The sequence below is a fragment of the Zootoca vivipara genome, chromosome 7, assembly GCF_963506605.1.
Source record: "Zootoca vivipara chromosome 7, rZooViv1.1, whole genome shotgun sequence".
NCBI classification, from domain to species: domain Eukaryota; kingdom Metazoa; phylum Chordata; class Lepidosauria; order Squamata; family Lacertidae; genus Zootoca; species Zootoca vivipara.
The window spans coordinates 74657127-74681084 of NC_083282.1; the positions used below are offsets into that span (position 1 = coordinate 74657127).

General features: G+C 42.8%; 1 protein-coding gene across 2 annotated transcripts; it reads right to left on the reverse strand.

The window, feature by feature from the left end:
* Positions 1-6817: 6817 nt before the first annotated feature.
* Positions 6818-21791, reverse strand: YWHAB (tyrosine 3-monooxygenase/tryptophan 5-monooxygenase activation protein beta). Of its 2 annotated transcripts, XM_035122843.2 has the most exons (7): positions 21625-21791; positions 16773-16980; positions 14107-14408; positions 13436-13559; positions 9516-9679; positions 9050-9145; positions 6818-8630 (listed from the first exon to the last, which is right to left on the reverse strand). In XM_035122843.2, the coding sequence occupies exons 3-7, from the start codon at positions 14398-14400 to the stop codon at positions 8574-8576; spliced, it is 735 nt and encodes a 244-aa protein (XP_034978734.1). In that variant the 5' UTR covers positions 14401-14408; positions 16773-16980; positions 21625-21791; the 3' UTR covers positions 6818-8573. The 2 variants fall into 2 exon arrangements, with proteins under 2 accessions (XP_034978734.1, XP_034978733.1); XM_035122842.2 differs by lacking the exon at positions 16773-16980 and having other exon boundaries at positions 21625-21790.
* Positions 21792-23958: the final 2167 nt, after the last annotated feature.

The window sequence follows — 23958 nt, forward strand, 5'->3', positions numbered from 1 at the left end:
GTCCGTTAATCGGGCCCAAGCTGCCTTGGTCACTGAAAAGCCAATAAATGCAGAGATTCCCATAATCACTCGTTTATTCAGCTGAGTAAAACAGAGCATCCCCCCCTCTCTTTCCTCCTTTCGAGGTTCCTTGCGCTGATCGAAACAGGACACCCTGCCTGGAGACCTTGGAGGGGAGAGTTGCCTGGCCAAGGGAGGATTTCCTGAAAATCGCCTAGCAACGTTATCTGGCCTTCACATATTTGTGGCTCACCCTCCTAAATTCTAAAGCAGGTAGTTTTTTACAGAAGCAAAATGGCATCAGTTAGGCTAACAAAAAAAACCAGGACAAGAACAGGCCTCTGTGGCTTTTCCTGAGACCCCACACCACGCTGCCAGTCCCTCCCGAGTTAAAAGTACAGGGCAAGGTAATAAAACCAGCTCTTTTGGAAAGTGTTCAGGGTGGGAAGCTGGGTCTTGTGCTTCATGGATTCAAAATACTGTACTACAAAACAGACTCCACCCCCTTGCCTACTCTGCAGGTTTGTTTTTAAAGAAAGAGGTTACTGGAATTCAACTCTGGGATGAAAGCCATGCACTTCCCTTCTAAAAACTAGAGGTGGGTGAGGAGAGGGGTTGGCTGTTGTTGTTTTTTTTAATTATAAACCTAGTCTGTACAGTATAGACTTTTGTTAAATACTAATCTGTGCTTACCTAGTTCTACTCACAAGTAGAGCCATTGAAATTAATGGACCCAAGTTAGTTTTGTTTAGTTATTTGGACCACTTATGTACCATTTAAACAAAATGGAGGGGGTGGGATTCAACTATAACAAGCCCCACTAGCAGAAACGTGTACAACCCCCCCCCCCCAAGAACAGCATGCAGGGGGAGGAGAGGGCAGACGGTTGAATCGGGCAAGCAGAAATGCTTACACTGACAGAGCAATCTTCTTGACCCTATGCTGAAATCCTCCCTCTGTGTGGTTTAAGGGCATAAGAAGAGCTTGCTGGATCAGGCCCATTTGGTCCAGCAGCCTGATCTCACAGTGGCCAAGCAGGTGCCTATGGGAAGACCAAAAGCAGGATCCAGTGGCATAGCATGGGTTGTCAAGGCCCGGCACTGCACAGAGAGAAAGGGAGGGAAACGGGCAGAGTACATACTGTATGTACATTCAAGCCATTCTGTTTTTGGGATAGGGCACTTCCTGGTTTGCATGGAGAAGCGAATGCAGCCCAACAACAGAAGTGCACAGCTGTATTTGGGCAGCACAGGGTGTTGAAATTTTGCACCCCTAGCAATTTTGCTCCCGGGGCATCCACTCCTGTGCCTCTTCCCCCCCCCCCCATACTACGCCACTGGTAGGATCTGGGACATTCCCACCTGTGATTTCCAGGAATGGTCACTGGGGGCACATTGCCTCCAGCATTAGATGTTGTAGTACATAGGTTACAAGAGAAAGTTGTAGCCAATCAAGTTCTACTCAAGAGCACACCCATTGAAATTAAGTGGTCCATGCCCATTCACTTCAGTGGGTCAATTATGAGTAGGAATAGCATTGGCTCCATCCATAGGTTAAAACATCATTAATAAGCAACAAATATGAGAGGATCAATACATTTTATAAAGCACAGTTAACAACTAAAGAGAGCATCCTCTAAAATAAACTTTCTGCATAACAACCAGCTGCATAAATAGAAGGAAAGTTCATGGCAAAACTGTCCTCTTAGCATAAGGAAGTAAAATATTAAAAATGAAAAGGAACTAAAAATATATATTCCTGCTTTTTTCAAAAGGTCTACTCTTGAGTATGACTGTTAGTTACAGCCCATTGGAAACAGTCACTTGACCTGCTTCCTAACAAACAATTAAACTATGTTGAATCCTATGTTGAAACACTCACCCAAGTAAAAGACAACTCAAAGAAGACTGAGCTTGCTGAAATATGGGAGTGCAGGAAGGGTGGGGTAGACAAAACAGAAGGGAAAGGGGTGTGGCTGGCCAGCCAGAAGACGATAGGAGTTGTAGTCCAAAACAACTGGAAGGCACCTGGATGGGAGTAAGAGCTCCATTCAAAGCATTGGGACTTACTTCTGAGTAACATACATAGCAATGCACTGTGTGCTCTGTATGTTGCTGCATTGACATTTTTAAAACTATAACATTTACAGTACATTCTTTAGTTGCCGCAATAGCAAACAGATATATTGTTCTCCAGGAGTTAGGGACTTGCACAAAACGAGTATTAAAAGATGGGGAGACACAGAATCCCATTGGCAAAGATTTCAGTCTCTCTCTTTTTCATTTAAACAAAATTTAAATTCAACTCATTGCAAGTAGAACCTTTAAGCAATTTACATAAGCATACATGTGCATAGAAAGTTAAAGTAAGCATAACCCTTGTGACTTCCCTAGAAAGAGTGAAGAGGTAAATCAGACACTGAAAATGTTTGTATGTTTATTTATTTCACAAAATTTACATTCTATTTGATTGTAAAACCAAACCAAACAGCAAAGCGGTTTACAAAAATAAAGCAATAAACTAAAAACCAGATTAAAACCCATGTCAATGTTCTACACATCTTGCCTAAACAAAAATGTTTTGAAGCAGGCACTGAAAACAGTACAGTGAAGGTGCCTGCCTGAAGTCAATAGGCAGTGAGTTCCAAAGTGTAGGGGCTGCCACACTAAAAGAATGATTTCTTACAGATGCAGCGCTTTATAAATTTAATGTATTACTGATAAAATGTCATTCCCACTACTCAGATGAGACTGTGCTTCTAAGAAGCTGTTGGGGAACTTCTCCCCCCTTAACTGTTGTCCAATCTGAATCAACTGGTTGGGGTTAAGTCTCATGCCCAGATTCAATGCCTGGAGACACGGCGCCAATGAAAAATTGATGTCAATTTGCCTGACATGCTGCTCTCACTAAGCCTCTGAACAACCTGACATTTTTTAAATCTACCATCTAAATAACTTTTATTAATAATTATTAAAATATTATGTAGGGCTTTATCTAATCAAGTCATACTCAGGAGTAGGATCCATTGAAACCAATGCCCTTAAGCTCATTAATTTCAATAAACGTATTTACGACTTACTTGGATACAACCCATGATCTTTTACACCCTTCTGGAATGCCTATCTGTTTCACCCAGGACGGATGCTCCTCTCACCCCACCCTATTGGCCCAAATGTTTTATCTCCCCACATATTCCAATCCTGAACACAATGGCAAAAGATGCTGCGTGGGACAAAAACAAGTGTCAACAGCAAAGAGGGCTCGCCATGTCACTGTGGATGGGTGAGAAAGAACTTGAGCAATCATTGCAGGGGAAATAAAAAGGACCAGTCTTTTGACCACCACCCCAATTAATCATTGGTCCCTGCTTGCATCCATCATCTCCATAGCTCCTGCATCTGATGAAAAAGCCTCATGCCACAATAACTTTGTTACGCCACAAATCTTGTTCCTGGAGCTGTAACACCAAGCACACTTTAAAACATTGTATCCGTGCATCTCTTCTTTCAGTATGTATATCTATCTCTACATGAAGTCATACGACTTCATTGCTACTCAAGATACCTTTCCATTTTCCTCTCTGCACATGGCCTGTTCAGATAGCCATAGGCCAGGCATGTCCAACAGGTAGATCGTGATCTACCGGTAGATCACTGGACGTCTGCGGTAGATCACTGGTAGATCATTGGCTCCCCTCAAAGCTGCTGAAGTGTAGCTCTCCTAAAAATAAGCTCAACATTTTACCTCCTCCCTGAAAAAACTCAACAACTTTGACCTGAACCCCCAAAAGGGGGTAGATCATTGCCAGTTTTTAACTCTGTGAGTAGATCGCAGTTTCTTAGGAGTTGGCCATAGCCTATCAAAGGCGGTTTAAGTTGTGGCTTTTCTACGGCTACGGCTATGCCGTAGCGACCGCCAGACTGTTAGTTGCGAAGAATTGGAAAACCCCAGAAATCCCTAGTAAAGAAGATTGGCAAATTAAGTTATTCCATTATTACAATTTAGCAATTAGATACGAAGAAGCCAAAGGATCAAGTCTAGAAGAAGCAATCAGATTGTGGAAATCATTTAACATGTATATTAAAGATAAAATAGAAAAACCAAACCTTATCTCAGAAAGATAATGATTCTATATTGGAGAGGGGGAAAAAATACAATGGAGATTACTAATGTATATAAGAGGGACAAGCTTAGTACAGGACGTGAAGTAGGGAGGGCATTGAGGGAGGGTATGGTGGGAGGGGCGGGAGGGATTGGGGAAAATCAAGACAATGTAAATATCTGCATTCATTTGTATCTGTTTTATTTACCTGTAAACAATTTTTATTTTTGAAACCAATAAAATTTATATATATATATATATATATATTTTTTTTAAAAAAGAGGATAGAGAGATTATATACTGTAAGAAGTATTTTTACATCTTTTTGAAATGATGGTGTCATGACTGTAATAATTTCTAAAAATAATAATAAATAATTGTGGGCCACAAAAAAAAAAGTTGTGGCTTTTCTGTAACAGCAAAAGCAGCTAGGGAACTAGAACAAGTCTTTCAAAGTCTGGCCATAACATCACTCTCATTTTCCTATGAAGGGCAAAGTCCTTGAACGGAAAAAAATACAGCTGACTGGCAGCTGCTTGGTGTCACAGCAAGTTGCTTTTCCTTATTGTCTAGACGAAAAGGCAGTTACCACGTTCTTCCCTTCCTGCTCTAAGTACTCTACACTTGGGCATGAGCCAACAACATACAGACAAGCAAACGAATTGTGGAACGTATCTGGAAGGCTGGCTTACATTCTGCAGAAATTGAAAGCACTCTTTTTGTAAGCCGTGCAATTTCAGGCTGCAAGTTGGGAGGGCTGCATCTCTGAATGCTCAATTTAAAAACCCCTTATGCATGCAAAACAAGTAGATTAGAGCGAAGGAATCAGCCTGGCCTTTTAAACCAAACAGATGGAGTCTCCTTCATGAGGAAGTACTGAAACACACAGCTCATTATCTGCACTCTGAAATGGTAGCGCAGGAAGTGTGTTACTGTTTGGTGCCAATTTCATGCACTCGACACATTGGGAGAGTACAAAGGTAACCTACCCCTTCTTAAATCACCAGCAAGTGTAGATTCAAAATTAGGGCCCATCCAGCCTTCATTCTGTGCTGTGCTTTCCAGGCACAGGTCCATGCTTTAAAGCACCATATCCGAGAATTTTGATTTTGGCATTTTGCCCAGGAACACCTGTGTTTTTCCACTGAATAGAGCAAACAGCAATCTGCAGAAAACCTGTTTGCTCCAATTCAGTGGTAAAACACGGGTTTTCCCAGGGAAAGGGCAGGGACAAAAAAAAGTCTGCTTGAACGGACAGCTTTAAAGCCTGAATCTGTGCCTAGAAACACGACACAAAAGGAAGCCTAGATGAGCCCTTCTTGAGTCTTTGTTGGAACAGGGTTCCTTTCTTTTCACTACATTTCTTACCATGTGAAAGAACCTGTGCACTTTTGCTGCAGGGGGAGTTCAAGCATCTTTTCATAAGAGGGATCGGAAAGATCCCTTTAAAGATATTACAAAGTGCATCAGAAAACTAGAACCTTGCACTGTATATCATAATAGGAACCTCGGAGCTGGCGGTACTAATAATACCTGACAGAATAAGATATTATTCTAATAATGGAAAAGAATCAAAAGTCGAAAGCAAGTACAATTTAGACTTCTACAGCAGAACTGTTCTTAATACCATTACAACCCACAAAGTGCCATTTAGAACCTTTGATCACTTGCACCTACAAGCTACTTGTACTTATAGGACAAACCTTATTCCTAAAGGACTTCATAATGTAGGTAGCTTTTGAAAAATATGAATTCAGGCTTCATCTCAGAAAGCTAAGAAATCAAGGGCCACTTGAAGCCATTTCTGTTCAATGTTACATTAAAACCTCACCTGGAGTATTGTGTCCAGTTCTGGGCACCACAGTTCAAGAAGGATACTGATAAGCTGGAACGTGTCCAGAAGAGGGCAACCAAAATGGTCAAAGGCCTGGAAACGATGCCTTATGAGGAACGGCTTAGGGAGCTGGGTATGTTTAGCCTGGAGAAGAGAAGGTTAAGGGGTGATATGATAACCATGTTCAAATATATAAAAGGATGTCATATGGAGGAGGGAGAAAGGTTGTTTTCTGCTGCTCCAGAGAAGCGGACACGGAGCAACGGATTCAAACTACAAGAAAGAAAATTCCACCTAAGCATTAGGAAGAACTTCCTGACAGTAAGAGCTGTTCGGCAGTGGAATTTGCTGCCAAGGAGTGTGGTGGAGTCTCCTTCTTTGGAGGTCTTTAAGCAGAGGCTTGACAGCCATCTGTCAGGAATGCTTTGATGGTGTTTCCTGCTTGGCAGGGGGTTGGACTGGATGGCCCTTGTGGTCTCTTCCAACTCTATGATTCTATGATTCTATGATTCTATGAAAACCTTTCTAGGATCTAAACTATTTCTAGAACCCAATGCTGCTTTAATATCTGAAGGAATAACGCATGTTTTATGATATTCAAAATCATTCACTATTGTCTATAAAAAGGCAGATGTCCAGTAGATAGGCAGTTTGGCTTGGATGCTGTAAAGCCTTGCACAAGGTGTCTCCTTTCACTCTTCCTGTGAAACAGAAGTGACCAACTCTATACAGGTTTTTGTTTTGGGGGGTGCAGACCTTACAGGATGCTTTAGCACAGTTAAGCAAGCTAAGAGGCATAAAACAGCACAGTCATTCTACCGCCACAGTATTCAGCCATGGCAGTGACAAACAAAAGTGTAAAGAAAAAAACAACAGACCACAACTGATAAAACTTTTTATTGTCTTTGAATTCTTTTACACTTTGCCGATTGTGTAAGGTGAAACTAGAACTGTTTTAAAAGACATACACAAATCTAGTACATCAATAACCAGGTATTTCTTTTTGCTATACTATTCTCACAACCACGTGTGTATGTGCTAGGCAATACAACCGTCACAGAAGCAAACTTTAGGCAAAATACTGGTCAGTAGAAACAACGCAAAAAGAGCTACCAGATATACAGACAGGCTCGGTTCCACATTCACTACCGCATTGATCAAGCGCCAAGTATAACTGCACAATTTGTTCAGCTAGTAAGAGGGGAATTTTGAAGTCAGTGCATGAATTTCTCTCTTCAGCGACAGATGAAAAGACAAACAGATGGATTCTATGATCTAAGCGGAATGCTATAGGCAGAGGAACGATACTAAAAAGATTGAAAAGGGTGAATATTCAAATCTTTCCTCTGCATTATTCATGCAACTCCTATTAAGTTCTGGTATTTGAGTGGACAGGTTTATAAACAATTGAATATTTGGAATTTCAGTATCTCAAGCTAACAATTAATACGCATGTTTATGGTCTGTATTCCTAAGGCAGCTATGGGAAAACTTTTAACAGGATCTTGATTGTGACCCAGGAGTGGGCAGATGCCAAACAGGAGCACTGGCAAGCCTTCAGCATCTAAGTGAGACCTGTATTCCAACATATTTAAGCCGCTCCCATCACCAGAGACTTAACAGCATACACAGATGATCTCAGGGTTTAAACTGAAGCAGGAATGGGACTGGGTGGAAGAACACAATCCATGCAAAGAAGAGCTCTTTCGGGTTATTCAAAGGGGCAGGCCTCCTCCGTGAAGTGAGGAGGGAGATTAAGATTTTAGCATTTTAAAGTGGGAAAACAGTTCTATTTAGCATGCCTACCCAGCAACTAATAAGGCCATAAAAACAGAAACATCCTGTTGAAATTCCATGGTAGTGCTCTAAAAATTCACTACCAAGAAAAGTCGATACTGTAAATATGTTAACTTATTGCTGTGGGAAGGGGCTTGATGATGTCCACAGAAAGAGGACTGGGCTGTTTCTCCAAAGACAAAGCCCCAGTGTTCTGCAACTGTTAAGGAGTCTGGAACTTAGGCTGCTGTTTTTCTCTGCTTTAAATTGAGGCCTCAGAAAATGTTTACATTTGAAATGAGCATTTGGCTGAAAAGCAGTGTGTCCAGCATTATTATTTCAAAAACAAAAATGTCTGAATGAATGTGCCTATTAAATTCATAGAAGTGAACTACTGAACTGGAATGCCGCACAATAGATTGTTTCCCTTCCATGTTGCAGTGTCACAATATAATCTCTATAATTTTCTGTACAACTTTACAACAGAATTGTACTTCGACTACTTTGATCCCAGATTATAATATTTCCAATGAATTACATGATTCATATCTACTCTTCCATCATTTAGTTTTGTAAAGTCAACTGCAATCACAAAACCCATAATCACAGTGTTCAGTTAAAAAAATATAAACACAGTAATCATAATTGTAAGTGTTCATAATAGGAAAGGTTCAAAATGCCATTGCTCAATTGATCTCCATTTTATGTACACAGAACACCAACCAATTGTTTTTACCCCACAGACAGTTTGCTACGTTGAGGTTGTGAAGTCGATGTACTATTCTTTTTGCTTGTCGCACAAAGGGATATAACGTGTAGGATACAGAGTGACATTGAACATATAGTGAAGCGTGACAGCCATTAGTTCTCGCCCTCCCCAGCTTCCCCTTCATCTCCCTGGTTTTCCGATGTCCATAGCTGTAAGAAAATACAAACATGTTTATGCTGAAAGCATGCAGTTAATTACATTGGTCTGGAAAGGAGCAGTGGGGCAATTTGTTTCAGTAGAGCAGTATTATTTGAGTGGCAGTTAATGAATGATGAACTAAAGACTGGAGATTAGATGAAGTTAAACAATGAGTACATGAAGCCTGCAGGTAATACACAAATTTGTTAGCTGCCTGATAAGGGCATTTGGCAAGTTATCCATTACAGGTATGACTGCTCCACACACACAATGCTGACAGCAGTCATTCTTTCATATGGAACTAACTTTGTGCTACATCCAAAACAGTTTGTAAGGGTGCAATTATCAATCATTTGTGGGATGGCAAGACTTAAAATTATAAAACATTGCATCATTTAAAGTGTAGCCAGTTTTTCGAAGGAATACTTACAGTAAGGTTATCTCTAAGTAGCTGCATAATCAGAGTACTATCTTTGTAAGATTCTTCATTCAGTGTGTCCAGTTCAGCTATTGCTTCATCAAATGCCTAAACCAAATTCAAATAATTAATTTGCTTTATTCTCCTTCTCATCCTTCCTGCCTTAAGAATGTTTAACCCATTCAATTTCCAAGCACAGATAGGGCTGGCTAAGTGATGAAAAATGCTCAACATTACACTTGTGTTCAGCCAGGTTAAGACCCAAGATAGACTTCCTTAGAATATAAAAGTGTCACCTCTAATTTCAAGTGTGTTATTTTAACTTAATAATTAATCTTTCTTTTGAAGAATATAAAAGCTCTCCTAGAGCTCTCCAACATGATTAAGCCATATATTTCTAGTTGCATTCACAACAGCTCAACGTGTATCTCAAATTTGTTTCCCCATAACCATTCTTGACAATATTAAGTCTATTTACCGTCTTTGCCAGACTGCAGGCTTTCTCTGGTGAGTTTAGTATCTCATAGTAGAACACAGAGAAATTAAGTGCCAGACCAAGTCGAATAGGATGTGTTGGTTGCATCTCTTTCTTGCTGATTTCAAATGCTTCCTGATATGCCTGCTGAGAATTTGCTACTGTTGCTGCAAGAAAAGATGGTGATAATTTTAATATTTCCTGACATGGCCAACTCCAAGTCAGAAGCATTTACACAGGTGCCTGCATAGAGTAGGGCGTTTGAACAGTGAGTGATCTGTAGTGAACATTTTGTTACACACACAAAAAACAGTCTTTTAGGAGCCTGAAATGTTTCCCAAAAGACTGCTAAAATGTTACCTTTTTTGTACCTGTTCACAGCTAAAATCAGCTGCTGCTTCAGCACCAGTTTGCTATAATAATAATAATAATAATAATAATAATAATTTATTATTTATACCCCGCCCATCTGGCTGGGTTTCACTCTGGGCGGCTTCCAACAGAAAAATAAAATAAAATAATCGATTAAACATTAAAAGCCTCCCTTTAAGACTGGTCATCTTCTACCTAGTAGCAGGGACACTGTGTGGCAAGATTCGGCTATGCATAGTCACTGACAACAAAGAAAGCTCAGAGTGAGAGCAACTCCAGCTCAGGAAATATTGTCTTTACTTAGAATTAGCTAGCTTTTCCTCAGGGTCATTACACTGACTGGCTATGTCAGTGTTGATATGATGGGAAAATACATGCAGAAAAAAATGTTGTCAAAATAGCAGCCTATCAAGGCCATGAAGGTGGGGGCATAGAACTACCAGAGTCTTCTTTGTAGTAGTATCGCTCCATTTCAGCCCATCCTAAACAATAAAACCTTAGATTAAATACACACATATTTAAATATTTGGGGGGGGGGGGCTATTGCAAATATGACATTCTACAAAGAGTATGGCCTAACCACTTATATGTGAATATCACATGAACCTAGCTGTAAAACATTTCCTATTCTATCCTGGCTATTTGATCCAGAACCAAATTCTATTGTGTCTAGAAATTCTATCGTAGCTATAAGTCGTGTCACATATTAGTTAATACTGTATACAGTGAGGGGGAAAGTATTTGATCCCCTGCTAAATTTGTCCATTTGCCCTCTGACGAAGAAATGATTAGTCCATAATTTTAATGGTAGGTTTATTGTAGCTGTGATACATAACAGGAATAACAACAACAGGAAAAAACCCAGAAACCCAGAAGACAGAAGTCAGAGATTGATGTGCATTATGAGTGAAATAAGTATTTGATTCCCTATCAACCACCCAGATGTCAGGCTACCTGGTATTTTCACTGTATGTAACGAACTGAGATTAGAAGCACCTGCTGTAAGGGAGGTCTTACCTGTAATCCCAGCTCGTTACAGTATCTGTACAAAAGACACCTGTCGACAGAAGCAATCAATCCAGCAGATTCCAAACTAGCCACCATGACCAAGACCAAAGAGCTGTCCAAGGATGTCAGGGACAAGATTGTAGACCTGCACAAGGCTGGACTGGGCTACAAGACTATTGCCAAGCAGCTTGGTGAGAAGGTGACAACAGTTGTTGCAATAATTCACAAATGGAAGAAACACAAAATAACTGTCAACCTCCCTCGGTCTGGGGCTCCATGCAAGATCTCATCTCGTGGAGTTGCAATGATCATGAGAATGCTGATGAAGCAGCCCAGAACATGGGGGGAACTTGCCAAAGATCTCAGGGCACCTGGGACCATAGTCACCATGAAAACAGTTGGTACTGTAACACACTAAGCCATGAAGGACTGAGATCTTGCAGAGCCTGCAAGGTCCCCTTGCTCAAGACAGCACATGTACAGGCCCATCTGCAGTTTGCCAATGCACATCTGAATGACCCAGAGAAGAAGTGGGTGAAAGTGTTGTGGTCAGATGAGACCAAAATCGAGCTCTTCGGCATCAACTCAACTCGCCGTTGTTTGGAGGAGGAAGAATGCTGCCTAGGACCCCAAGAACACCATCCCCACCGTCAAACATATTATGCTTTGGGGGTGTTTTTCTGCTAAGGGGACAGGACACCTTCACCGCATCAAAGGGACGATAGGCAGGACCATGTTTCGTCACATCTTGGGTAAGCACCTCCTTCCCTCAGCCAGGGCTTTGAAAATGGGTCAAGGATGGGTATTCCAGCATGACAATGACCCAAAACACACAGCCAAGGCAACAAAGGAGTGGCTCAAGAAGGAGCACATTAAGGTCCTGGAGTGGCCTGGCCAGTATCCAGACCTTAATCCCATTGAAAATCTGTGGAGGGAGCTGAAGGTTTGAGTAGCTACACATCAGCCTTGCAATCTTACTGACTTGGAGAGGGACTGCAAAGAGGAGTGGGACAAAATACCTCCTGAGAAGTGTGCAAACCTGGTGGCCACCTACAAGAAACGTCTGACCTCTGTAATTGCCAACAAGGGTTTTGCCACCAAGTACTAAGTCATCTTTTGCAAAGGGATCAAATACTTATTTCACTCATTATAATGCACACCAATCTCTGACTTTTGTCTTCTGGGTTTTCCTGTTGTTATTCTGTCTCTCACAGCTACAATAAACCTACCATTAAAATTATGGACTGGTCATTTCTTCGTCAGAGAGCAAACGGGCAAATTTAGCAGGGAATCAAATACTTCCCCCCCCCTTCACGGTAGTAACACTTGAACACGATCCCTATACAGTGGTACCTCGACTTACGAAGACAATCTGTTCCGTGGCAGTCCTCGTAAGTCGAGGTTTTCGGATGTCGAAGTGCGCGGCCGGCGCAGGTGCAGAACATGCGCGTGGGGCGAAAAGACTTCCGGGGTTGTCGACTTCGGAAGTCGAAACCTTCGGAGGTTGAATTGCTCGGATGTCGAGGTATGACTGTATCTAAAAACTTTACAGGGTTCCATATTTGGTGATCTTCCAAGAACTTGGAAGCTTTTTGGGGGGGGAGCAAAAAAATAAAAATCTATAGGAAGAGTAGGCTAAATGGTGAAATGCCACTAGCCTGGTATCATGTACAGACATATTTGTTTAACAACAAATTCATAGACCATCTAAGGTTTTAAGGCACACCGATCCAGCATCTGTGACTACAGATTAATTAAATAAGATGCATGTATAAACTGTAACTTAATAGTCAAGATAAGTACAAGCAACTTATACTTTCTGCTTCCCACACTTCTAAGATCTGAAAAGGAACTTCCCACATCTTTCCTTGTGGTCAGAGGTTCCATTAGGAGTCTTTGCATTTAGGTGCAGCAGAGATGTAAAGGCCTGGAAAAAAAGAAAATGGAAAAAAGAGGAAGCCCCTCCCCCTTCAAAGATTTCTCTTCAATGCATTATTTGGAGAACACTGGGGTGGGGGAACTCCTATGGAATATTTTCTTTCTTGGAATGAGTGAAATGCTTTTTAAAAAGCTATACTTACTCAAAATGTATTGTAGGAAGATTTTCATGAACTAATTTACATCACTAGAAAATTTTAATTTCTGTATATATTGTAGACATATTCAACTCCTAAATCCAATATAAGTGCCTTCACCCCTAGAGGGTACTGCTGTCTTAATGGAAGAATACAGAACACCCATTCCTTGTGATTTGCTGTTACCTCCTTTTAGTAACCTCTAGTTAAGTTGGAGATACTAAAAACAAGTATCCTGCAGCAGTAATCCCTTCAACCTGGCCCTTCCACGGTAGTGAATCGCCTTATGGTTGAATACAACAGGAAGCCACTGGTTCTTTTCCCTACTCCTTTGCATTCAGAACATCTGATATTCTCAGAATACTGAGACAAATTTATTGTGAGATCAAGAAACAGTTTAATAGTACCACACACAGCTCTTGTAGGGAATCATTAAGAAAGGCTTCTGATTTTAAGGTAACCACCTACTTTGCTTGCTTTCTCCAGATGCCACTTCTGAAAGGTATCTATAGTAATCTCCTTTCATTTTCAAATAGAAGACTTTGCTTTCTGGCTGTGTGGCATTAGCAATAAGGTACTTATCCAGCAGTTCCTGAAAAACATATAATCACAAGGTTACACAATTTTTCCTCAATCGATCCCCTTTATGTATATATCTACAATATGAGGGCCTAACCTACAGCCATTCAGATCTTTCTGAACTACATCCTCTAACATAGCCCCACCCAGCATGGCCAATGACCAGGGATGAAGAAAGTTGTGGTTGAGCAACATTTAGAAGTTCAGGAGGCACCAAGCTTCTTTAAAAAACAACTTTGGAGATGAGACTCTGGTGGCTTTATACAAGATCACATTTCTTTAGTTCATTGCCTAAATTATGGAAGAGAGGTTTATATATGTTTTGTATTGTTTATAGGTTTGGTCCATACAAGTGTACACATAGTCTACCAAGTATCAAATAAAAATAATTTTCTACAATTAGCATATAAACCACTAATTACAAAGCAAGGATCTTTGGCTGTTGGACCAAAGTAGATCCTTAAGCGATGAAACTGTGCTCCTGCCTTGAGCTCTCAAGCTTCCCAACAGATGGAGCTCCTTAACAAATGCTGCTATATCCATTCCTACTAGACTATTACCAGAACATCATTGCAGATGTCCTTCAGTTCAGCCTCAATCTTCTCACGATATTCTCTTCCCATCTGCTGTTTCTTCTCATTTCTTTCCGTCTTCTGTTCAATGCTGGAGATGACACGCCACGAAGAGCGACGGGCACCAACCACGTTCTTGTAGGCAACAGAGAGGAGATTCCTTTCTTCATTGGACAGCTCATGTCCCTGCTCAGTGACAGCCTTCATGGCAGCAGCCATATCATCATAGCGCTCTGCCTGCTCAGCAAGTTTGGCCTTCTGTACCAACTCACTTTTATCCATGTTTGTTCCTGGGGGGGGGGGGGGTTGTAAAAAAAAAAATTGTTTATTTCCTGCAGCTCAATTTTCTCCAGCAGGACAGAACTATTATTTGATAGGCATAAAATACAGTAAATCTGAGAGCAAACCATCAGGATGTGGGTTATTCCAAAGTGATGACAACGTACAAGGGATGACTCCAGTACTCTGACATAGGAGTAAGTTTAAAAATCCACCAATATAATAGGGTAATAGAGTGTGGCCCTTTCAAAGTAACAAAAGGAGAAGTTTTGTGCTGGGATGTAGCATCTATGAATGGTTTGTTTTGAACTGCTCTCCTGCCTGTCACTGATCCTCTGTAAAATTTGACCTGTTCAACAGCAACTGTATCTACACCAGGCACCCCCAAACTTTGGCCCTCCAGATGTTTTGGACTACAATTCCCATCTTCCCCAACCACTGGTCCTGGTAGCTAGGGATCATGGGAGTTGTAGGCCAAAACATCTGGAGGGCCGCAGTTTGGGGATGCCTGATATACACCATATTCTTCTAGGATAGCCATCTCTGACTACATCTAATAGCGCAATGTACACAACTATTTCTATTTTATCTCTACAGAAGCTTGTGCCACAATATAATTAGATGTATCCATCTTGAGGCAAATGCTCAGTTCAGATAGCTTTACCCAACTGCCACTGAACAGATTAATCTCCTTGCTAACCAATGGCTACATTTGTATGAGAATAAACTAACAAGGCAGCCCTTCAAATGGGATACAAGTACGTAACTGTTAGCAGGCTCACTTCCCCCTTCAACCTAAAAGCAATCCCTGCAGAGAACACCTGTGTCTCAGTTCTAAAGACAGTGTTCCTTGCTCCTTTGCAGCAAGCAACAAGGTCATTTTCCAGCACCAGAGCAATGAAATGGAATGACGACTGACTGGTTCTCAGGAGCTCCGCGCTGGACCAAATTTGGAAGGTTCAGAAGTTGTCATAGTTGAATACCATTTCACACACCACCACTACAGAATTTTATCCAAGACCATTACAAAGTACAATACTACACTTCTTATAAATCCTTATCTAACACTTTGCAAGTCTCTGCTCTTCTCAGCAATTTCCCACTTACAGGTGCTGAATTTGCAACACCAGCATTGTTATTAGGTTTCTTTTCATTAGAAACAAGAACTGTTTCCTTAGGAGTATGCATTACCTCTTCCCCACAAAAAAAACCTTGAGAAGGTAAATCAATTTATTGAAGGGAATATGTGCAAGTGTAATGGCACTTCAGAATTAAAGAGAAATAACATGGTCAAGGAGAAAAGTACAGAATTATGGGGAATGGAAAGTTCACTGTAGTGCACAACAAGAGTGATGGGCTGAATGAACTAACGCTGTACTACATGCAGCATCAATTTCATGTAAGCAATTAATGCAACCTTTTAAAACATTTAAACCAGCCTTTCTCAACCTTGGGTAACTGAATGTTGATGGGCTACAGCTCCAATGATCCCCAGTTAGCAGGACCAGTGGTCAAGGAAGAGGGGAGTTATAGTTCAACAGCATCCAGGGACCCAAGGTTAAGAAAGACTGATTTAAACAGTTGCTGCAGGGTTTGACGAGCAGGATTGGAACAAAAATGAATAGGGATTAACCCTTTTTGGACACGGCCCCAACACACAGACCCCAAACACAAAACATACATTGTTGTTAGCTCCCAGAGGAAAGCTCCCATTGACACCAATGGGAGCTTCCCTCCTAGGGCTAATAGCATCTTGGGTGAGGATAGATTTATAGTGGGATCACAACAGTGAGGAAGGATTAAACACACACAGTCCTGATCCTTACTCAGAAGGCCCTGCAGCTGCTATTTAAAAAAAAAACCCTGCATGTTAATTGTTTACAAGCAATTAATGTTATTTCTAGTTTTTGAACTTAGTCATGTGGTAAAAACCCTCATTCTTGCCTGACAGGTACTAGCATGTCTCTTTATCTGGCATGATGGGAACTGACTACCTGGACACTTGTTTTCAAAGCTGGTGACTGGGGCTCAAATAACTTACACCCGTTTAAGACTCCTGAGAGTCAAACTCTCAATTGCAGATAGTCACCAGTTTAACACAATATGCAATAAGATGACAACTGTTCTTATACACTATCTTCACAAGTGCAATAAATACCTGGACTCTGATGTGTCAGCTCAAGTGATTTCATTCTTAGACTATAAAAACATTCCAACTTTTTAAAAATTCAACATAAAGCTTTAAAACTCTTACACTTGCTAACTTGCCTTGATGGAAAATTTGCTACCATACGGTTGCATCAAGCATTTCTGTGCATAAACAGAAATGCAACAATATTAACCTTCCTCCACCACCTCACACAGCACCTACACACCTTCCAAATCTGCTCCAGAGGGATGGGGGATCTTCCAGAACAGGTTTTGGAGGTATGCAAAGGAAGATGAAGTCCCATTGCATGAAGAAGTTATCTTGCCCAAAGTATTTAGAACTGTTTAATGGGGAATGCTGAAGCTCTTTATGATTGAATTCATTCCTCTTTCAGGAGACATGTTCTCTCAGGTATGTGAACAATCTGTCTGGGTCTACATGAACAAAGGAACAGTTTGAATTTTCTTCATTGCTTACCTTGTTGAGACAAGAGATGAATGCTCTGTGGTCACTATGAGGGAACTTGGAAAAGGGGGAAATTATAGTGGGATCTCTGAACAAAAGGTTCAATGCCATGACAGAAGCAATATCTCACAGGAAAATCTACCAAATTTGGCATGATTCTTCAGACAATCCTGAGTATTGATTATGTATGGCAGAACACAGACTACATGTAAGATTTTAGCACTTTGAATGAGACTTCTGATTCTCAGATGTTTCCATTTGAAAAAAATCAGTGAAAACCACTGAAAAGTGCAACAGAAGCTGTTCCAAGGTTACTCAATTGGTACTGAAGGATCTTTGAGTTAAGTCATAGTTTGGAATTGCAATTATAAAGACACCACTCATGGCTGTTTGTAGTCTGTTGCTTCTAATTTCCATGAGCTACACAAGACATCAAAACAGATGCAAAATAATGACAGTTAAATACTGTAGAAAAGGGAAATTGGCAGAGAAGTATTTGACTAGCTTAATATAGTAAAATGGAAACACACTAGCATGAAGTGTTTCAAATAACCTGGGTACTGTTTTTAATGCAGAAAAATTACAGAGTTTTTTTTGTTAATTTTTAACTAGCTCTAATTAAACCACTTAAGAGACATTCATAAAATGAAATTGTCATTACTAGCTTTCCACACCACCAAAGGGGGGTGGGGAATGCTTCAAATTTTCTTGTCTAAAAAAACCATCTTCAATCCATCTTAAATAATAATAAGGGTGGCAATCTCTCTCCATCATATTTACACTTTAAACAAGAGCTGCAGATGACCAAAATGGGTGTTAAACTAACATTGGAATAGATTTGTTTTGAGAAAATTGTTATCTGCTAAAACCAAAGAAGGAAAAAGACAGGGAAAGCTTCCACAGCAACACCCCAGTTCTAAAACTTTCATCTTAAAATTCAGGAAACCAGTAGCTTTCTGAAGGCAGTTTGGATGGGGGGAAACTTCCTTTATAACTCAGTCACAGACATGCTGACGCAACAGCAACTACAGTATTGACAGATATTGTGGATTATGTGAATGCTCTCCCAGCAAGCAGCACAGCTGGTGGTTACTTTTCAGAAGGCACAGAACAGTATGTCCCTGAAGCCCCAATATTATAGCAAAAACTCAGATTATCTATTTGCAATAGGTTTCTTGCACATAGCTGATGTGTGCCCTTTTATGTTGAGTACAGCCTGGTGAAGAACACTGGCCACTATTATACCGATTACTCAATGACATTTGCCAATATGGACTGTGGTCTGCAAAAGCTTATGTCACAACAGATCTGTAAAACTATGTTGTAATGGACATTAGGAACAATTGATCACCTTCTTTCCATGCATGCAAAACCATCTTAATGAAAAGAATGTTCAGGTCATTGTGACCATTATTTGGATACATTTCCATTAAAGCTGAAAGTTACCATCCAATGAAATCAATGGACTTAAGTTAGGCATGAGTAATTTAAATACATTTATTTCAATGGATCTACTACTCTGAGTATGACTTAGTTGGATTACTACCCTAAGGCCACAAACGAAATGTCATCTTTTTATAATAATAAAAAATTATATTGTAATAATCTTCATATTGGGAGATTTTACTATGTAATTTTTAATCTCCCAATATTTCATTTCCTGTTCATTTTTTAAAGAGCTCCCAACCATGCTGATATTAATTCATCTTTACCACAAGCAGCTACAGCAAGGTCACTCACAACAGTAAACTGACTGTTTACTGTCTTTATGGCTTTATCAATGCAATCTTTAAAGACCTGAAGTGGCCTAGGACTATGGTATCTACAGAATCACCTGCTCTCATTCAAATTTCTGAGAAATCTTTTTAACTTTGGTGACCTCCTCTGTGACACCCTGCTGTATTGATGTGTGATATATGTGCACAAGAGAGAGCCTTTTCACTAGTGGCACCTAGATTGTGAAAAAACCTTTCCAGCGAGGCACACCTTGGTCAATCAATGCCTGTCCTTTAGCAGGCATAGAACACTGTTTTATACCAGCATATTTTTAATTAAATATTGCATCTTTTATATTGTTTTAAGCATCATTTTATTTGTCGTTTATCATGTTTTTAAAAACGAGCTGCCTTAACTCATTTTAGAACGTGCACATACTATTAATTGTGCAGAATGTCTATTTTGCAATGGACCTTATAATCTTTACTATATCCACCCTACTAACTCCAAGGGACTCTCACAGCTAGACAATGAGTCCATGGCAGAGGCACCCTAGGTAACACTGGCTTTCCATTTAGGTTAAAGAAGTTATTCTCAAATTCTAGGCTCCTTGTGCAGGGAGTAAGGGCACACAGAAACCCTGGAAGGGTGTGTGAAGTTTAAGGGAGGAATAGAATTCTGAAGAAGTTAAAAGCCTACTTCCTCTCACTAGTCAAGACACTGAGGAGAGGGAATTGAACACCCTCTAAGGGTGGTTCCCCATTGGATTTGTGATGGTGACTGCTCTTCCTCATGTTCTATCATCCCAGATTGAGTTGGAAAGAGTTGCTGATATATGTGTGTCTAGCTCTATGAGTCAAGAGATTCAAGTAGATTTATATCCTGCCTTTCTTCCATGTTCTCAAATTCTGTTGTGTTCTCTACATCTTCCTAAAAGGAACTCTTGGCTTAATAACCCTGTTCACACAGAGACCAAGCTGCATGTAAGCAACTGCATTCAAGGATCTCTACTATGGAATTGATGGGTTGGTGAAAGCTAGCAGGGAGCAGGGTTTTTGTTTTTTTAATGGATTAGTGATGTGGCTCTAGGCAGTTAAGTTCAGACTAGAATGCAATGAAAGTGATATAAAGAATAACAGTAGCACCCCGGGTTACATTACCCTTGGGTAATGTAAACTTCAGGATGTGAAAGCTGCAAACCCGTAAGTATTTTGCTGCACACGCATGCGCAGAAGTGGTCTACCGCCCCGCACGCATGTGAGAAGCGGTCTACCGCTTCTCCTCAGGTTGCGAAAACTTCGGGATCCGCCCGGACCTCCAGAATGGATCCTGTTCGCAACCAGAGGTACCACTGTATGTGCAAGACCCACCCACGCACTCATTATACTCAAAGTATGACACACAATTTTTTAAATGAGATTTTTATGTTGGTCACACACATATTATCTAAATTACAAACACAACCAGTTTTTTTGACATAAAGCTTTTTAGAGCTCAGATTCAAATTTGGTGCATCAGGTAAGTTTGGCAGCAGCAAAAGGGGGAGTAACAGGGATTTTTTTAAGCCACTCTTAAAAGCTTTCATCATTAAGTGGCAGGGTAAAGATGCTGCAACCAAACAACGGTTGGTTACCATTTCTCCAACAGAGCTGCCATTGAAGTTTCAGTATAGCTAACCAGTAAGAACTACTGTTCCCTACAAGGGCCATTAAACTACAGTGGTACCTCTTGTTACAAACTTAAATCGTTCTGGAGGTCTGTTCTTAACCTGAAACCATTCTTAACCTGAGGTACCACTTTAGCTAATGGGGTTTCTCGCTGCCACCACACGATTTCTGTTCTCGTCCTGAGGTAAAGTTCTTAACCAGAGGTAATACCGGTACTTCCGGGTTAGCGGAGTTTGTAACCTAATGTGTTTGTAACCTGAGGAACCACCGTACTAGTGTTAGCCAGCCAGCCATTTGGTGCCTCTAATACTCCTTACCATTCTCTCTCTTCCCTCGCTACTTTAACAGGTATTCTGAAAACGCAAATGCTATTGATCTCCATGCCTTTTAAGAACAAAATACAACGAATGAAAGGAAGAAATCAAGACTATTTTAGCAAGGAGAAATCGTGTGTAGTTGGAAGGGGTGGACGAACATTCATGTAGAAAAGGGACCAAGCCTGTAGTCATAAACCGTGGAAGCCCCATGAGGTTTGCTTCCAGGTGAGCTTACTTAAAGCTGCTGTGGCACTAAAAAACCCGTCTTTTCAGGTGGGCAGAGCTCAAAAGGCTGGATTGTGCAAGTGTGTGTTTTTTTAAAGGGGGGAGGGGCACCCCTCGCACTCCCCTGGCCGCAAGAGCGACCTGAATCCTGCGGGAGCCGGGGTTGTGGAGGCGCTTTCACCAGAAGCGCGGCTTAAAAAGAGACCACCTCTGGCTCGTTCCGGACAGGTGAGCGCGCCCAGCCCCGGGCAGAAGGCGGTGACTCAGCCAGGGCGGGGCCGCTGGCAGGCGAGGTGACGCCACCGGGCGGAGACCCTGGAGCGGAAAAGGGGGCGAGAGAGGGGGAGAGGCGAGAGCCCCGCTGCCAAGGAGGGGCTGCTGCCCGTGCCCTCAGCCTGCCGCGTAGTTGGGTTATCGCCTCAGGACCGAAAGGCGGCGGTTCCGCGGCCTTCCTCAGGCCTCTCTCCGGAAGAGCCAAGCCGGAGGCAGCACCGTCCTCGCTTCCGAAAGCAGCCGGGGAGGGAAGGAAGGAGGGAGGGAGGGAGGGGCGGGGGAGACCTCGGCTCTGCCCTCTTCCCCCCCCCCCGTCCGCTGCGCGTGGGGGCGGGGAAGGGCAGCTGCACGCGCGACTCGCGTCCGTTAAGCAGCGCGGGTGGGGAAGGGGATTCCGGCGGGAAAACCCGCTCACCTGACGCTAAGGCGAAGGAGAAGGCGACTCACAGGCCTCCAAAAAGACTCGTCGTCCCCGGGCGGAATGAGGCGTCTCTCGGCGCGCGGCAGCCCGCTCCGCTCTTTCACCACAGAGATACACACCCTGCGGCTCCTGCAGGCACTTCCGGCGCCGGGGCCACGCCCTTTCCGCCACGGACACGCCTTCCTCCTTCCCTCCCCCTCTGTCTTCTCTCGCCCCCCCTCCCCGCGCCTAACTCCCCGCGGCGTCTCCCGCTTCCCCTATTGGACTGCCAGGGCCGCGGAGGGGAGTGGGTTGGGAGGATGCCGCGCGGTAGCCATGGCAACAGGGCACGGCTTCCAGGCCCAGTTTGGGAGGGCAGAGAGGGAAGCGACGCTCCCCGCCACCCACACGCGCGCGCGCACGAGCACACTCCGCTTCCTCCTACGGCGATGCTTCCCCTCCCCTCCAGAGTCCCCCCCCCCTTCTGCCCTATCTTCCTGGTGTCATGTCAGCCAGGTGCGGGGTCCGCTCAGAGGCAGTACAGTAAAGGGATCATTGCATAGGGAACAAAGAGAGAGGGAGGGAGAGGTGTATTTCCCCCCACTTCTCGCACACGGCGCCCACCCCATCCCCGCCTCCTCTCCTAATGGTAGCTTCCGCTTTGGCGCGTTCTGCTCTAAACCTCGCAGCGGCTTGCATGGGGCGGACAGAAGGTCGTGTGCGCGTCCCTTCAGCGATCGCTCACAGGGAAAGGGCTGCAGTTCAGTGGTAGGGAGCAGAAGTGTTCCAGGTTCAATCCTGGCACCGCTGGGAGGTAGGGCTGGGAACCTCCCTTGCGTGATACCCTGGAGAGCTGCTGACAACCAGAGGAGACAACAGGGAGCTCGACGGACCGATTCATTTCCAAAGCAGAGTGTGTGCCTTGCATGCAGAAGGGTTCCACTTCAATCCCTGGCATCTCCAACTAAATGCATTTGGGGCAGTGGTGGCAAAGAACACCCTGCTTGCCTGACCCTTGGAGAACCTCTGCTAGCCTGGACGAAGCCAGATCTGCTATGGCGGCTTCCTATGTTCCCATTTGCTTTGCTTACTACTCAGGGAGTAAGTGGCAGGTGGCTGGCTGCCTCTTCCCATGTACCCGAACAGCTTATAAATCTAAAACAATAAAAAAAAGTCTTGCGGCACCTTGAAGTATTTTATTATGGCATAAGCTTTTGTTGACTAGAGTGCACTTTCATCTAATACACGGAAGCTTATGCCGCAATGTGAGTCTTTTAAGGCACCGCAAGAATTTTTTTATTGTTTCTGCTGCAACAGGCTAACATGACTTAGCCTTCTGGGAATAATGCATCAGCTACGCCAGTCACTGCTCTCAGAGCTCTCACTGTCGCCAAGTGCATGACAAATAGAAATTCAAATGATGAAGCCTTTTTTTGGTATGGGGTATGCTGTAGGGCTGCGGGTGGCGCTGTGGGTTAAACCACAGAGCCTAGGGCAGGCATCCCCAAACTTGGCCCTCCAGATGTTTTGGGACTACAGTTCCCATCATCCCTGACCAGTGGTCCTGTTAGCTAGAGATGATGGGAGTTGTAGTCCCAAAACATCTGGAGGGCCGAGTTTGGGGATGCCTAGCCTAGGGCTTGCCGATCAGAAGGTCAGCGGTTCGAATTCCCATGACGGGGTGAGCTGCTGTTGCTCGGTCCCAGCTCCTGCCAACCTAGCAGTTTGAAAGCACGTCAAACTGCAAGTAGATAAATAGGTACCACTACAGCGGGAAGGTAAACGGCGTTTCTGTGCGCTGCCTTGGTTCGCCAGAAGCGGCTTTGTCATGCTGGCCACATGACCTGGAAGCTGTACGCTGGCTCCCTCGGCCAATAACGCGATATGAGTGCCGCAACCCCAGAGTCGGTCACAACTGGACCTAATGGTCAGGGGTCCCTTTACCTATGCTGTAGTAGAAATAGTGGCAGCATTGTATTTTCTGCTACAACTATTAAAAATACAGAGAGACTTCTGCTAGGTCAGGAGTGGGGCAAGGGGAGATGGCAATTCTGCCTCCAGCTGTATTCATTTCTTCAGTGTGTGTACCTCAGTCAATGGAGTGGATTTGTACCAATTAGAATGTAACATCCTCCAAACATACATTCACTGTAGCAGGAATGCCTCTTTCACTTCCTCTAGTAGGACAGCATTTTAACTGTCATGCCTCTGTGGCTAGAGGATGAGAGATAAGCCTGGTTCGGCTCACCTAGCAGAGGCTTTAGTAGGTGACCTAACTCCCTTCCCTAGACATGCTAGCTAGAATAGTGGTTTTTTCCCCTCCATGATTTCAGCAGGCGTGAGGACCTT

Coding starts and splice junctions, on each gene's coding strand:
- YWHAB (XM_035122843.2), bottom strand. CDS start 14,400: ATGGATAAAAGTGAGTTGGTACAGAAGGCCAAACTTGCTGAGCAGGCA. Junction 9,680..13,435: donor ATCTGGAGAAAGCAAGCAAA/GTAGGTGGTTAC, acceptor CTTTTCTTGCAG/CAACAGTAGCAAATTCTCAG. Junction 8,631..9,049: donor TACTTAGAGATAACCTTACT/GTAAGTATTCCT, acceptor ATTTTCTTACAG/CTATGGACATCGGAAAACCA.